Source organism: Lipotes vexillifer, unplaced genomic scaffold (genome assembly GCF_000442215.2).
Source record: "Lipotes vexillifer unplaced genomic scaffold, Lipotes_vexillifer_v1.1 scaffold791, whole genome shotgun sequence".
Classification (NCBI taxonomy): Eukaryota; Metazoa; Chordata; class Mammalia; order Artiodactyla; family Lipotidae; genus Lipotes; species Lipotes vexillifer.
Window position 1 is genome coordinate 405,489 of NW_006793445.1, and position 12,532 is coordinate 418,020.

The window sequence follows — 12,532 nt, forward strand, 5'->3', positions numbered from 1 at the left end:
CTCCGGCGGGCATTTTAGCACGGCTTGGTGTGTGGCTTCACACAGGGTGAGGTGGCCTCAGCCACCAGGGCTCCCCGCCACGGTCCGGCCTCTCCTTGCTCAGATGTGCCCAGGTAGGGGAGGAGGGCTTGGGCATCTCCAGGAGGTTGGCCGCAGAAGCAGGGTTCATAGAAGCTGCTCTGTTTTCTAACAAGCCAAAAACTAGTTTTCAGTCTCCACCCTCTGCATCACGGTGCGTAGGGGGGAGGCTTCTCCCTGGGGAGGAAGTGGGTGAGGGCGAAGATGGGGGGGGCATTCGGGGGGGGCCGGCAGCTGGAGCCGGGCTGGGACGGAGGCTGCACATCCTCGGACAGAGAGAGGTCGGAGCCAGGTGAGGCCGGGAAGCCACCAGGGGGCTGCAACCAAACAGAAAAAGCCTCCTCAGCCGACGGGAGCCCGGGGACGTGCCCAGAGCCACTGGCGCCCCTCAGAGCCCACCCTGGCCCGAACCCCCAGACCCAGGCCCTCCTGGTGGGAACCGCTCCCTGATCAGCGTGCATTCCCAGGGGGCTGCAGGAAGGCCCCGATTCAGCCCCACTGGGCCCCCTTCTCGCCTGTGGGCACATTGACATTCAGGTCTTGACATTCAGGAGGGTGGCTGGTGACCGCCTGACACCGGGATGCATGGACGTGCAAACGCTGTCTAAGGAAGAGGCTGCCCAGCTCATCTGGGGCCCTGGGTTTACTCAACACTTCATATTTTACAGAAAAAACCAAGAACATCAACATTTTCCACATAGTGTGATGGTGAATTTTATGCATCAACTTGGCTAGACTACGGTGCCCAGATGTTTGCTCAAACTGTCTGGATGTCATTTTGAGGGTGTTTGGTAGCCGTGATGAACACGTACACCAGCAGATCACCCTCTCCGGTGTGGGTGGGCCTCGTCCAATCAGTCGAAGAGGAAAAGATTGAGGTGCCCGTGGGAGAGGGAATTCTGCCTCCAAACTGACAAGACTCAAACTGCAAAATCTGTTCTTCCTGGGACCTCTAGCCTGTGGACTGCCATGCAGATTTTGGACTCTCTCCCTCTATATATTTATATCTGTATCATCTCTTTCTATAAATATATCTCTACCTGTGTCTACTATATGCACACATGCTATTAGTTCTGTTTCTCTGGAGAACCCACACTAATACACATAGATGCAAAAAGTGATTCTGCAAAGAGAATGTTGGGGCATGCCACAGACTTTAAATTAATAAAATTTCCAGTTTTCCTCCACCTGCCAACAACCTCTTAAATTTCTTTTCTTTTTTTTTTTAACTTCTAGAGGTTAAAAATGCCTGCTTAAAACCAACATTAAATAAAGCAAGCAACCCCTTCTGTGATGGGACACAGGCGAGTGTGTGCAGGCTCTCGTCTTCAGTGGGGCCAGGTGGTTCCTTGCTCTCTGCTCAGCAGGTGCCCAGGGCCCAGGGATGCCAGCCTGCCTGCCCCCTCCCCCTGGAGGAACCCCAGACCTCAGGCTTTGAGAGAGAATTTCCTCACAAGCCAGGGCTGTAGGGATCCAAGGGCCTTGGGTCCCTGCCCACCTCCATTGCTTTCTTTCTCTCAAACTCACCCTTCTTTCTGACCTCAGGGGACAAATGAAACCTCTAGAGAACATCCTTCAGATCTGCGGGTCCCCAGCTCCCACCAGGCATGTGTGTGGTCAGTTCTTTACCAGAAATGAGCAGCTGAGAGAACCAGGGAGTAAACCACACTGACCACGGAATAAACCAGTGGGAACCACAGAGGAGCCAGCTGGAAATACATGGCAAACCAGCAAGGATTACAGAGTAAACCACCAGGAACCACAGAGTAAACCACCAGGAACCACAGGGTAAACCACCAGGAACCACAGAGTAAACCACCGGGAACCACAGAGCAAACCACCACAGACCACAGAGTAAACCACCACGGACCACAGAGAAAACCACCAGGAACCACAGAGTTAACCACCACATACCACAGAGCAAACCATCAGGAACCACATAGCAAACTACCAGGAGCCACAGAGTAAACCACCACGGACCACGGAGTAAACCACCACAGACCACAGAGCAAACCATCAGGAACCACATAGCAAACAACCAGGAACCACGGAGTAAACCACCACAGACCACAGAGAAAACCACCAAGAGCCACAGAGCAAACCACCAGGAATCACGGAGGAAACTAGGCTCTGTCCACACAGGCAATCCCATCGCGGGGCAGACAAAAAGCCTCTTAGTTACAGGATGCGAGGTCCTTAGTTACAGGATGCGAGGTCCTTAGTTACAGGATGTGAGTTAATCCTTGGCGTGTCCTTGTCCCTGCACTTCCTGACCAGGTGGCCCCAGGAATAAGGAAGGTGGGTTTTCTTCAAAGGCGATTGTTCTTTTTTTTTTTTTGCGGTACGCAGGCCTCTCACTGTTGTGGCCTCTCCCATTGCGGAGCACAGGCTCCGGACGTGCAGGCTCAGCGGCCATGGCTCACGGGCCCAGCCGCTCCATGGCACGTGGGATCCTCCCGGACCGGGGCACAAACCCGCGTCCCCTGCATCGGCAGGCGGACTCTCAACCACTGCGCCACCAGGGGAGCCCGAAGGCGATTGTTCTTTTGACCAACTGCTCCAAACAGCCCCCAAGAGCTGCTCACTCTCTCTATTATGCGGGAGTGTTTTCTGCTGCTAATGACTGGACAGGACACTTGCAGTATCCCTTTCCTCCTCCGATGGGAAGTCAGAAACATCAATCTGTCGTTTCCCTCCTGACGAGACACATAAGCATCATTGATTTGCCATCTCCTCAAAATCTGATTATTGACGTGTATGTAATTACGCTCCTACATGTGCTGGGGATAAAAGCTGATTAGGCCCTTGTGGAGGGAGCCCAGGCCTCCTGTGGGAGGGAGAATTGGGAGCATCTGCTGTTTGTGATGAGCCAGAGGCCCGAAGGTGGGTGAGGCTGGAATACGACACCGGAAGAGAGCCATGTGTTCTCCAGCACCAGCGGTAAGGAGGGGAGACCGTGCCCGCACCCTGCAGCCCTGTCTCCTGGGGGAACAGAAGCAGGACACCTGCCAGTGCCTCAGGTCAGGACCCAGAGCAGCAGGCACCGGATGAGGTGCTGTCCTCCCGAGGTCCTCCCTGAGGCCAAGCTTGCGGGAGGCTGGTGCCAAACCAGCCAAACGCCGGGGCTCAGCCAGGAGGAAGGGCCCTGCGGGGATCATCTCTGCCCCCTAGCCACGTCCCAGAGCTGCCTGGAGTCCCCGTGTGCGGGCGTGACTGTGGGGTCTCGGGGTGGACGCTGGGAAGACAGGAGACAGTGGCCCGCGGAGCACGCCCATTCCTCAGCATCCATGCATTTCCAAGCTGGTGTTTGAGACCACAGGTGGCCAACCAGCCATGGGTCCGGCCCTCCCTCCAGCTGTGGTCTCACGTTCTGGGTTCAGCAAACTAAGCAGATGAGAGGCAGAGCACAGCCCAGGACACAGGCCATGCCCAGATGATGTGGTCCTTCCCGTGATGGGGACCAGGGAGGATGGCCCGGAGGTGGGATGCAGGTGACGTTCCCAGGGAAGACGAGGGCCGCCAAGGACGGCCACCTGGGTGTCAGGGAAGTTGGTGTACCCGCCGTGAGAAGTGACGCCACCGGGGGTTACTGGCAGCCAGCTCATTGCCTGACGCTTGGATAATTCCTTTTCATGTCTTAGAAATGGGAGGACTCTCGAGCCAGGCCCCTCCCTGACGCAGGACTCAGCCTGTGGGTCCCCGTGCGCCCAGGGCACCTGCTCGGGACTGGTGGGACGGCTAAGGGGTTGCCGCTCATCGGCAGGAGGAGGCCTCCCATGGCACAGCCCGTGGGCCACCACTCCTCGGAGACAGACGTGGCACCGCCCTCAGGCCAGGCCACCGTGGCACAGCCTCGTATGGGAATTCCAAGGCCCCCGGAGCCCTGGGCGCACAGCCACCAGCTTCACATTCACGGCAAGCGGAAGGAGCCAGGCGCGGAGAGGACGGACTTGTGCCTCCACGGGGAGGTAGAGTGGCCCCTGAATCCCCACCCAGCGGGCCTGCCCCAGGCAGGACGAGGCTGCAGGCTTTCTCAGCTCGCCACACCCGCTGCACCCCGGGGCCCAGAGACCCGCACACCCGCTTCCAGCCCCATGAGCTGTTGGGCCTGGGGAGGCCACCGCGGACCTCGCTGGCTGGGCTTGTGCCACAGCCCTGGGCAGCCAGCCGGGCCGAGTCTGCGGGTTCCTCTGAGCCATAAGGGGCTGTGGAGACAGGCACCACGCTCCCCTCAGCCCCTCCTCAAGTCTGGCCACCGCCTCTGTCCCTGAGCTGGTGGATACATACACCTGTCCTAAACAGCCGCTGGCCCTGAAAAGTTCTCATGCCCCGTCAACATCACTCCTCGGGCGCTGGGACCCCAAGCAGCAGATGAAGATGTGTGACCTCACAGCAAACGTCCGGGGTCTCAGCACCCCACCTGCCCACACACACAGATGCAGCCCCTCTGGTACCTTGACCCCGCAAACTTCCCAGAACTGCTCAGGGGCTGCTGTCATTGACACAGACCAGAGAACGTGCCAAGGCCACCGCCCCACCCCCGCCAAAACAGAGGCCGACAGGCTGTCCTGGCCAGAGGTGCTCACCTCTGCCCCCCGAGGACACAGGGCAACATCTGGGGACGTCCTGGTCACCACAGTGGCAGCTGGTCGGGCGGGACACTGCTCTATGAACAGGCTTCACCCCCGCGTGCCCCCTTCCACAGCAGCCCCAAGGCCACCAGAGTTGTACTAGGGTGAAGCCTGTGCACTTGCCGCTTTCGTGAGCGCTGGCAAGCCCTCGGCTCTACTCAGTGACTCTGCCCTGTCACAGGGGCCCGGCAGCTGGCACATCCCCGGCTGCTCTGGCCAGGAAACTGCAGCCAACTCCTGTGGGACCTGGTCAGGGGTCAGAAAATCTCAAGGCCCCGAAAGACGTGGCTGGCTGGGTCACCAGGGCCACACGGAGCAAAGGATGCCCCAAATGCCCCCGGGGATGCCGAACGTCCTGTGCAGGGCCTGGGGTCACCAGCCACATCCCTCAGTCGTCCCACCCCCTTTGCTGATCCACACCAGCTGCATCATCCCATTGTCTAAATCGGGAGGGGGAGCCATAGACACCCCCCCTTTTCCTTCAACCCAAGCCCCTCACCCCCGTGTCCCACCCAAGCTGCACTCCCTGGATGACAGCTGCCTGGGACGTGAGCACCGTCCGGCCCGGGGACGCTCGGCCTACCTGCAGGGGCAGTGGGTACGATGAGCAGGTGGGGACAGCCGGGGGCACCGGGCAGAAGCCCGTGGAGGCCAGGATCTGCTGGGCAGGGTTGTAGAGGGCCTGAGGCGCTGTGGACGGGCCGTAGGCCAGCTGGGACAGCGGGACCTGCCACAAAGGATGGAGACGTGTCAGCCGAGCCCCGCTCTGGGGAGCCCCGTCCGGCAGCTGCTCAGGAAGGCGGAGTCCCCAGGGGAGAGATTCCGAGTCCTCCCACCAGCCTCTCTCTGACCAGAACTAAAGCCCAAAAGCTGGGTTTCTTCTTGCTTTTCCTTTTCCTGTTTGTCCCGGGATCTGCCGAGAGGCCCAGCTAGGCCCAGGCTCTCTTGGGTTTTTTTGGGGAAAAGTGAGGAAACCCCATCTGTCTGCTCCAGGAGCATGTGTCATGGGCATCTCTGAGGGGCGCTGATTCCAAAGATGCCCCCGGCTCTAGTCAGCAGGGCCCTATCCCCACAGGGGTTCCGGGTGGCACAGGCCGGGGTAGGGCTCTGGCCACAGGGATTTCTAGAGAAGCACAGCCAAGACCAGATCTTCCCAAACTCCTCGAACTCCGGCTTCCTTAGCTCATGGGAGGCTCTGGTTCCCCAAAGGAAAACAGAACGTGGGCCCTGATTCTCACCCGCCCCCAGAGAGGACGGGCCGTAGGACGGACCCCTCTCCAGAGGCAGGCCAGCCACTCCCGATGGGGGGCTCGGGAGTTCCCAGACCAGAGGTGCATCCTTCCCTAAGAGTCCAGAACCTGGATCCCGCCTGACACCCACGGGGCAGGCCCTGCAGAGCCGGGAGGGGCTGTGACAGCACGGGCAGCAGCACAGACGGAGCATCTGAAAACTCATCAAAAGCCCCGGAGGTGCCAGAGCAGGGTCCTGAGGAGGGGGGAGGGCAGAGAGGAGTGCGCCAGGCGCTCCGCCCAAGAGGAGACAGCCAGGGCGGGCAGAGTCCCCCAGAGCTGCCTCACTGCCCCTGCCCTCGGGACACAGGCAGCCCAGGAAAGAGGCCCGTTGCGCTTCCTTCATGCCTCAGGCTCAGTGCTCCGTCCTTTCCTACCAGGAGCTCTGGTCTGCACGGCGAGTCAGTTAAACTCCGAGGTGTGAACAGGCAGCTTGAAAGCACAGAGAGAGGATGGAAAACTCAAGACGGGGCCCAAGCCCAGCCACCTCGATGCCTTGATGCCTTATTCACGAACAAGCACAGCTGAGGGCCGACTATGTGCGCCCCAACATGGCCCGGTACCACCGGAGCTGGGCCCCAGAGCTGCGGAGAGCGTTTCGGGCCTGAGGCCTGGCTAAGGCGATCCAGACTGAGGGGGCTGGTGAGGGTCGTGGGTCGAGGGTCCAGAGGGCGTCATGGGCTGGAGAGGAGCTGCCTGGCCTGGCTCAGCATTTCGGGGCCTGGGGAGGATGGGGTGGAGGTGTAGGGGTCTCCCAGAGGCGGCCTCACTCCGGGAACTACGGCCACTCTGCGGGGGACGCTAGGCGCCTCCCCCGGCCTTAGCTGCCTGCACTGCCTGGTCTTTCCCTGACCCCTCGTGCACCCTCTCACCTCCGAGCCTCCCATGACGGCAAGGAGACCCTAGCTGGGCCAGCAGGACTGTCCACCTGCAGCTCTCATACCTGAGGCCAACGCAGACCCTTCCTTACCCCGGCTGGGCTGTAAGCGTGGCCACATTGCCAGGGCAACCCCACCTCGGGAGACCCTCTGCAGACCCAAGACTCCACGCTCTGCCCACCCGCCCACCCAGCACCCCACGGGACGAGCCGTCTGTGACCGGCCCTCCGGAGCCCTGAGTGCCCAGAGCTTCGGGTGGCTAGCGACGTGTCTTCGTTCCTTAAGATAATTCTTAAATTATAAGATCCATTAACTTACAAGAGCATCTACTTGTAGGTGTAAAATTTTAAGGAATCACCTTGCTTGCTTCTTACAATACCCCTGAGCTCTGGGTGTAAGAGAGGAAACCGTCCAGAGCGGGACTGACACGTAACTCTGTGTCCCGCATGACAAGCGGCCTTTCTGGGGCGTTGCTACGTTCCCAAGAGAAGCTCCAGCAGTTTTATTATAAACTCATGAGCACAGGGGCCCCTTCTGGAAAAGCCGCTGGGCTGACGGCCATCCCTGGGGACAGCCAGCAGCCTCCACCCGGGCTCCCAGGGACAGGACCCGAACAAGACACTCTGTGTAGCCATCAAGTCTAACCTCGCTCTCCTTGAGAATCTGCCAAGAGAGAAAACTCTGACCTGGCCACAGCAGGAAAAGCCCCACCAAGGGACCCCACAGACCGCACTGTGGGCCCTGCAGACCCCAGGTGTCCCGGGGGCAGGCGGCCCTCGTCCTTGAAGGGCAGGATGCTTGTTGGGCGCGCACGGAAAGACACCTTGCGACTGAGCAGGAGCTGGGCCCTGCGTCTGCACCACCCAGAGTGGGAGTGGGGCAGGGGGTCACCAGGGTCTCCCGTGGTATCTCGGGCTTTGTCTGGGGTCAGGAAACCTCCAGGAAACATGTCACTGATCTCGGGAGGCTCCAGGTGAGGCTGAGAAATGTGGCCAAGGGCCACAGTCTCTGGGACAGAGGTAACAAGCCACCCCTCAGCAGTGTGGGCTGTGGATGGGGTCTGGCCTGCAGGGGTTGTTTGCACGTGCATTTGCACTGCCTCCTCATTAAAACTGGGCGATGGGCGGGTGGCTGCTCGTCTGTGGGCGGTTGTGAGCTCTTCCTGGCGTTTGTGGCCTCCTGTGCGGCACCTCCACAGATGAAGTGTCAGGTCGCGGGAGGTGCCATCTGGGCCCCGCGCGAGAACATGGCTTGGAACAGCCAGTCCCCTGGAGAGGACGCTGCCCACGGAGAGACTTGCAGGGTGACCTCAGGCACGGGTCCTGCAGCGCGGTCCCTGCCCAGGGCCGCCCAGATGCTGAAGCACGTTCTTGGGGGCTCACTTTGGAGTCACCTGACTTCGGGAAGCATGGGCCTGAGCCCCAGATCTACCGGATCGGAGGCGCTGGGGTTCCGTGCTCAGCGGGCCACCAAGGGATGGACGCGGCCGTCAGGCGCCAGGCTCGGTGCCCCTCTCTGCCGCTGAACTCGCGCTCCCTGGACCGGCTCAGGTGGTGCGGGCCTCGGGGAGGAGGGACTGAAGTGCCCCCAGGCTGCGGTCAGCACGGCTGGCGGCTCCACGAGCCCATATCCCCATCGCTGAGTCTGCCCAGTGCACGGCGGGCGCTACTCACCATGTCCTTGAAGGCCCCCAGGACGGCCGCGGTGACGACGCCCAGGAACAGGCCTAGGACGTTCAGCGCCGCCGAGGCCCAGAGCAGCCGATATAGGTGGAGCACGTCCTGGCAGCCGCGGACGCCCACGAACTCGTAGTAAGTGGGCGGGTGCTCGGTGCTGTGCAGGGAGGGGCTCAGCGTCACCCACGGCTGCAGGGGGGCCACGTAGCCGCCTGAGCCAGCGGGGCAGATGCTCCGCGTACTGATGGGCCGGGGGCTCTGCTGGGAGGGCCCAGGCCCTCAGGTGGTGGAGGCAGGCCCTGGGGGCAGGGCTGTCCCAGGGAGCCCAGAATCCACCTGGGAGGGGGCCCAGGTCTCTGAGCAGGACAGCCTGCCCCAAACAGGGGCCCCAGCAGACAGAGCACCAGCCCGGTCACCCTCGGAGCCAGCAAGGCTTAGCGGCTGCTGGCTGCCCTGGCAGAGAGCACAGAGGGGTGAGCCTCAGAGGGGGTTCGTCTTGGCCCCGTGGCCTGGTCCCCGTGGTCGTGGTCTGTGCCGGCTCTGGACCACAGCCTCGGGTTGGAAACGGGGTGAATTCCTGCTCTGGGGGAAGGGTGTTGCAGCCTACACCCCTGGGGTTTTCAACAGTTCAGGGAGGGGTCTCCAAGAAGCAAGCACTAAACTCCCTGTTGGCTTTAATGTAGGTATTCAAGCTATTAACACAAAATTTAAAAGGCAATGTGGGGAGGGTTCTGATTCCCAAAGAGCTGGGACCTTGCACTGGTCCAAACGACAGGTGAAAAGCTGGACAGACTGAATAGAGCAGCTCTTCTCGGCCCCATGGGACGGGGGAGGACACAGGGCAAACCGCCGCCCCCCGTCCCCAGACCGGAGAGACCAGCAGGCAGAGACAGGGTCTCGGCCTTCCGGGGTGGAGGCCCTGAGGGAACCAGCACCCGGGGAGGAAGAAACGGGTCACCTGTGCCGGTCACAGCCCACAGCAGGACAGGGCTCCCCGAGAGGCCTCCCCTGCCCCCCACCTCCCGGCAGCCCTGAGCCTCGGTCTTCTCATCTGTGGAACGGAGCCCATGCCCTGGCCTCACAAGGATGTGTGAGGGCTGAATGAGATGTGGGTGCAGCATGCAAGGACGGGGATGCAGAGCGGGGCGGGTAAGTCCAGGGACGTGGGGCTCGCGGCTGTCGGGCTCCCCACCACTCACCTGTGGCAGTCGTAGAGGTCGCAGCAGTAGCAGGTGTTACTCCTCACCTTCAGCTGGCACCTACCGTTCAGGGAGTGGCAGGTGACCTGTGAGCAGAGAGTCTGGTCAGGTGCCCCTGTCCTCAGCCCAGAGCGGGCAGGGGCCTCCCTGGGGGTAAGGACCCACCACTCTGCCCCATCAGCCAGGCAGCTGCCTCCCCTGAGCCCATGTTTCTTGACCTGCCCCTTCCTCCCCCCAGTCCAGGTGCAGCAGGGCTGGGGGGCGACAGGGCCCTCCCTGCAGGCAGAGGTAGAGGACCAGGCGGCCAAAGCTCGCTGGACGAGGTGAGGGAGGGGGGAGTCCCCAGGAGCCTGCAGGTGGGGACCCCTCAGGTGGGAGCCCCTTCCTGACCTCCCAGAGGACAGCTCCCGGCCGCCCAGTCTGACCAAGCCAGCCCTTCCCCAGGTCACACGGAGGCCTCCCCTCCTTCCCCCGGCGCTTTTTAACCACCCCCATGTGGAAGGTAAGTGGGGCAGAGACCACCCGGCTGCACAGAGAGGACGGGGACCCTGCGGAGAGGGCCTTGGGGGGAGGGCCGTGCGCGAGTGAGGGCAGACGCTTGAGCAGGCTTGGGGTCGCCTGAGAGGCCAAGCGCCCGGGGCAGGTCGGGGGCAGGGCCTGAGCCCAGAGGTCCCCCCGGCCCCTTTAGCGGCACCTCAAGCCACCCTTGGGCATGTAGCCTTTCTTTCAGGGTTCTGTGGGTAACTCCCGAAAGCCACCCACATCAGGAGTGGGAGGGCTTGAGCAGGGGTCCTAGAAAGATTAATCTGGGAAAGCAGTCCCGACGGGGCAGAGACCAGAGACAGGCTGCTGGGAGCCATGGAAGTGAGTCCGTATGACTCAGGCCTGCAAGGGGGCTGGGCGGACAGCCCGACAGGTGAGAACCAGGGCTCAGCGAGGGGGCAGGGGAGCAGTCAGGGCACCGCCGGGCTCTGAGCCTGGCAGCCAGCACACGGGAAGGTCGGAGCCACAGGACGGCGAGCTGGAGGTCGCGAGACCTAACCCTGATACTGACCCGAGGTGCCCCCTGCTGGGAGGTGTCCCTCCCTCCTGGGAGGTGTCACCTCTGTGAGCCCAGTACCGCTCGGAACACACTAGGGTGAGCAGGAAGGAAGGACAGAGCAGCACGAGGGCCTGGGGGGCCCGGTGACCCCCGCTGAACAGGACGAGTCCCCAGGGCTCCCTCCGCCAGGGACAAAGTCCAGGAGCACAGGCCGGGCCTTTGGAGAAGGGGTGTGCCGCCCCCTGTTGAGGGACAGTAACAGAGGCCCCTCCTCCCCCGCCGCCAGCCACGCCGCCTCAGCCACGGCGTCTGCTGCCCGCCCTGTGCGCCTCCTGCCTGACATTTGTGCACAGAGTCAGAGGCCATGTTTAGTGAAACCGATAAATCTACACAGAGCTGAGTGAGATGGCAGGACAGAGGGAGCCACGCAGCCACCTGGGATGGTCCAAGAGGAGACGCCGGCCACTCTTAGAAACAGAAGTGAAATCACCCTGCAGACATCCTCGGCTCAGGGACAGCCGGCGAGTTTGGGGCCAGTGTAAAGGTAGCATCCTAGATTTTAGTGCACTAATTACGTCAATAAAAAGCTCATCGTGAAAGCCGCACAGACTGGACCGGTGGATTCGGGGCTGCATCAAAGGCAGTCGGCAGCTGTGACTCCGGAGTGAAGCGCCTCACCAGGCGCAGGTGAGGACGACGTGAGGGCGTGCTGGGGCCAGAACAGTCAGATCTGGACCAGGGACACAGGGTAACAAGTGGGACCAGCGCTGGCACTTACCTCCGTCTGGTAGACGTCGTGCAGGTAGCCGACCCCACTGGAGTAAAACTGGCACCTTCCTGCGGTGAGGGGCCTGGGCTCCTAGAGACCAAGAACCACAGATGGAATGGGACGGCTTTACCCCCATATTAGGAGGGATCGGAGGTGATTTCAGACCTGTCACCGCAGGCTCTGAGCCCAAAGGAGAGAGGCCAAGGCCAACGAAGCCCTCCCAGGCGGAGTACAAAGAGCAGGAGGTACCAGGGCTCATCCCAGAGCAGCTGGGCTCCTGCAGCCAGGAAGCAGGGAAGCAGGCGCCCCATCCCTGCCGGCCAGGGGACACAGCTCCGCCCATTGGTCAACACAGGGCAGCTGAGGGAGGTGGTCGTGCTCCCGTACCAGTCTCAACAAGGAGACCCCCTGGCTCCTGCCTCTTTTCCTCAAAGCACAGCAATTTTTCCACGAGGGAGGGAGCAGGGTGGGTTTCAGCCTAATCTACTCATCCATCCAACCAGCCAATCATCCACCTGATCACTTACTCATCTATGTATCCATCCCTCCATCCATCCTTCCATCCATGCATCCAAGCATCCATCCGTCCTTCCTTCCATCCATCCATCCATCCACATCCATCCATCCCCCTCTCTCCATGCACCCATCCACTCACCAACCACCAGAGAGTACCTTCACCTATGTGCCTATCCAACTATCCATCCATGAGTCTGTCCCCGACATTCATAGGGCAGATGGTGCCAAACCATACGGGCACCCGGGTAAGACAAGTTCCTGCCCTTAGGGGATTAGTGAAGGAGAGAGACCAATAAACTGACAATTAAAACCTGCTTATCATCTGCATGGTAGTGAACAGCAAGGGCACACGTGAAATGCCATGAAGCTGCCTAATCTGTAAGTTATGAGTCCGGGTCCCGATAACTCTATTTAGATTTTTTACTCTGTCAGTCATATTTCTCAAAGCATTCCT

At 61.0% G+C, this 12,532-nt stretch overlaps 1 protein-coding gene across 1 annotated transcript in view; it reads right to left on the reverse strand.

The window, feature by feature from the left end:
• Positions 1-227: 227 nt before the first annotated feature.
• TMEM255B (transmembrane protein 255B) overlaps positions 228-12,532 on the reverse strand; it is a 35,160-nt gene continuing 22,855 nt past the window's right edge. The window contains exons 5-9 of the mRNA XM_007466355.1: positions 11,572-11,652; positions 9,752-9,837; positions 8,550-8,709; positions 5,293-5,436; positions 228-395 (exon numbers count right to left, since the gene is read on the reverse strand). Of these exons, the coding sequence (XP_007466417.1) occupies positions 228-395; positions 5,293-5,436; positions 8,550-8,709; positions 9,752-9,837; positions 11,572-11,652 (639 nt within the window). The remainder of the gene's footprint in view (positions 396-5,292; positions 5,437-8,549; positions 8,710-9,751; positions 9,838-11,571; positions 11,653-12,532) is intronic.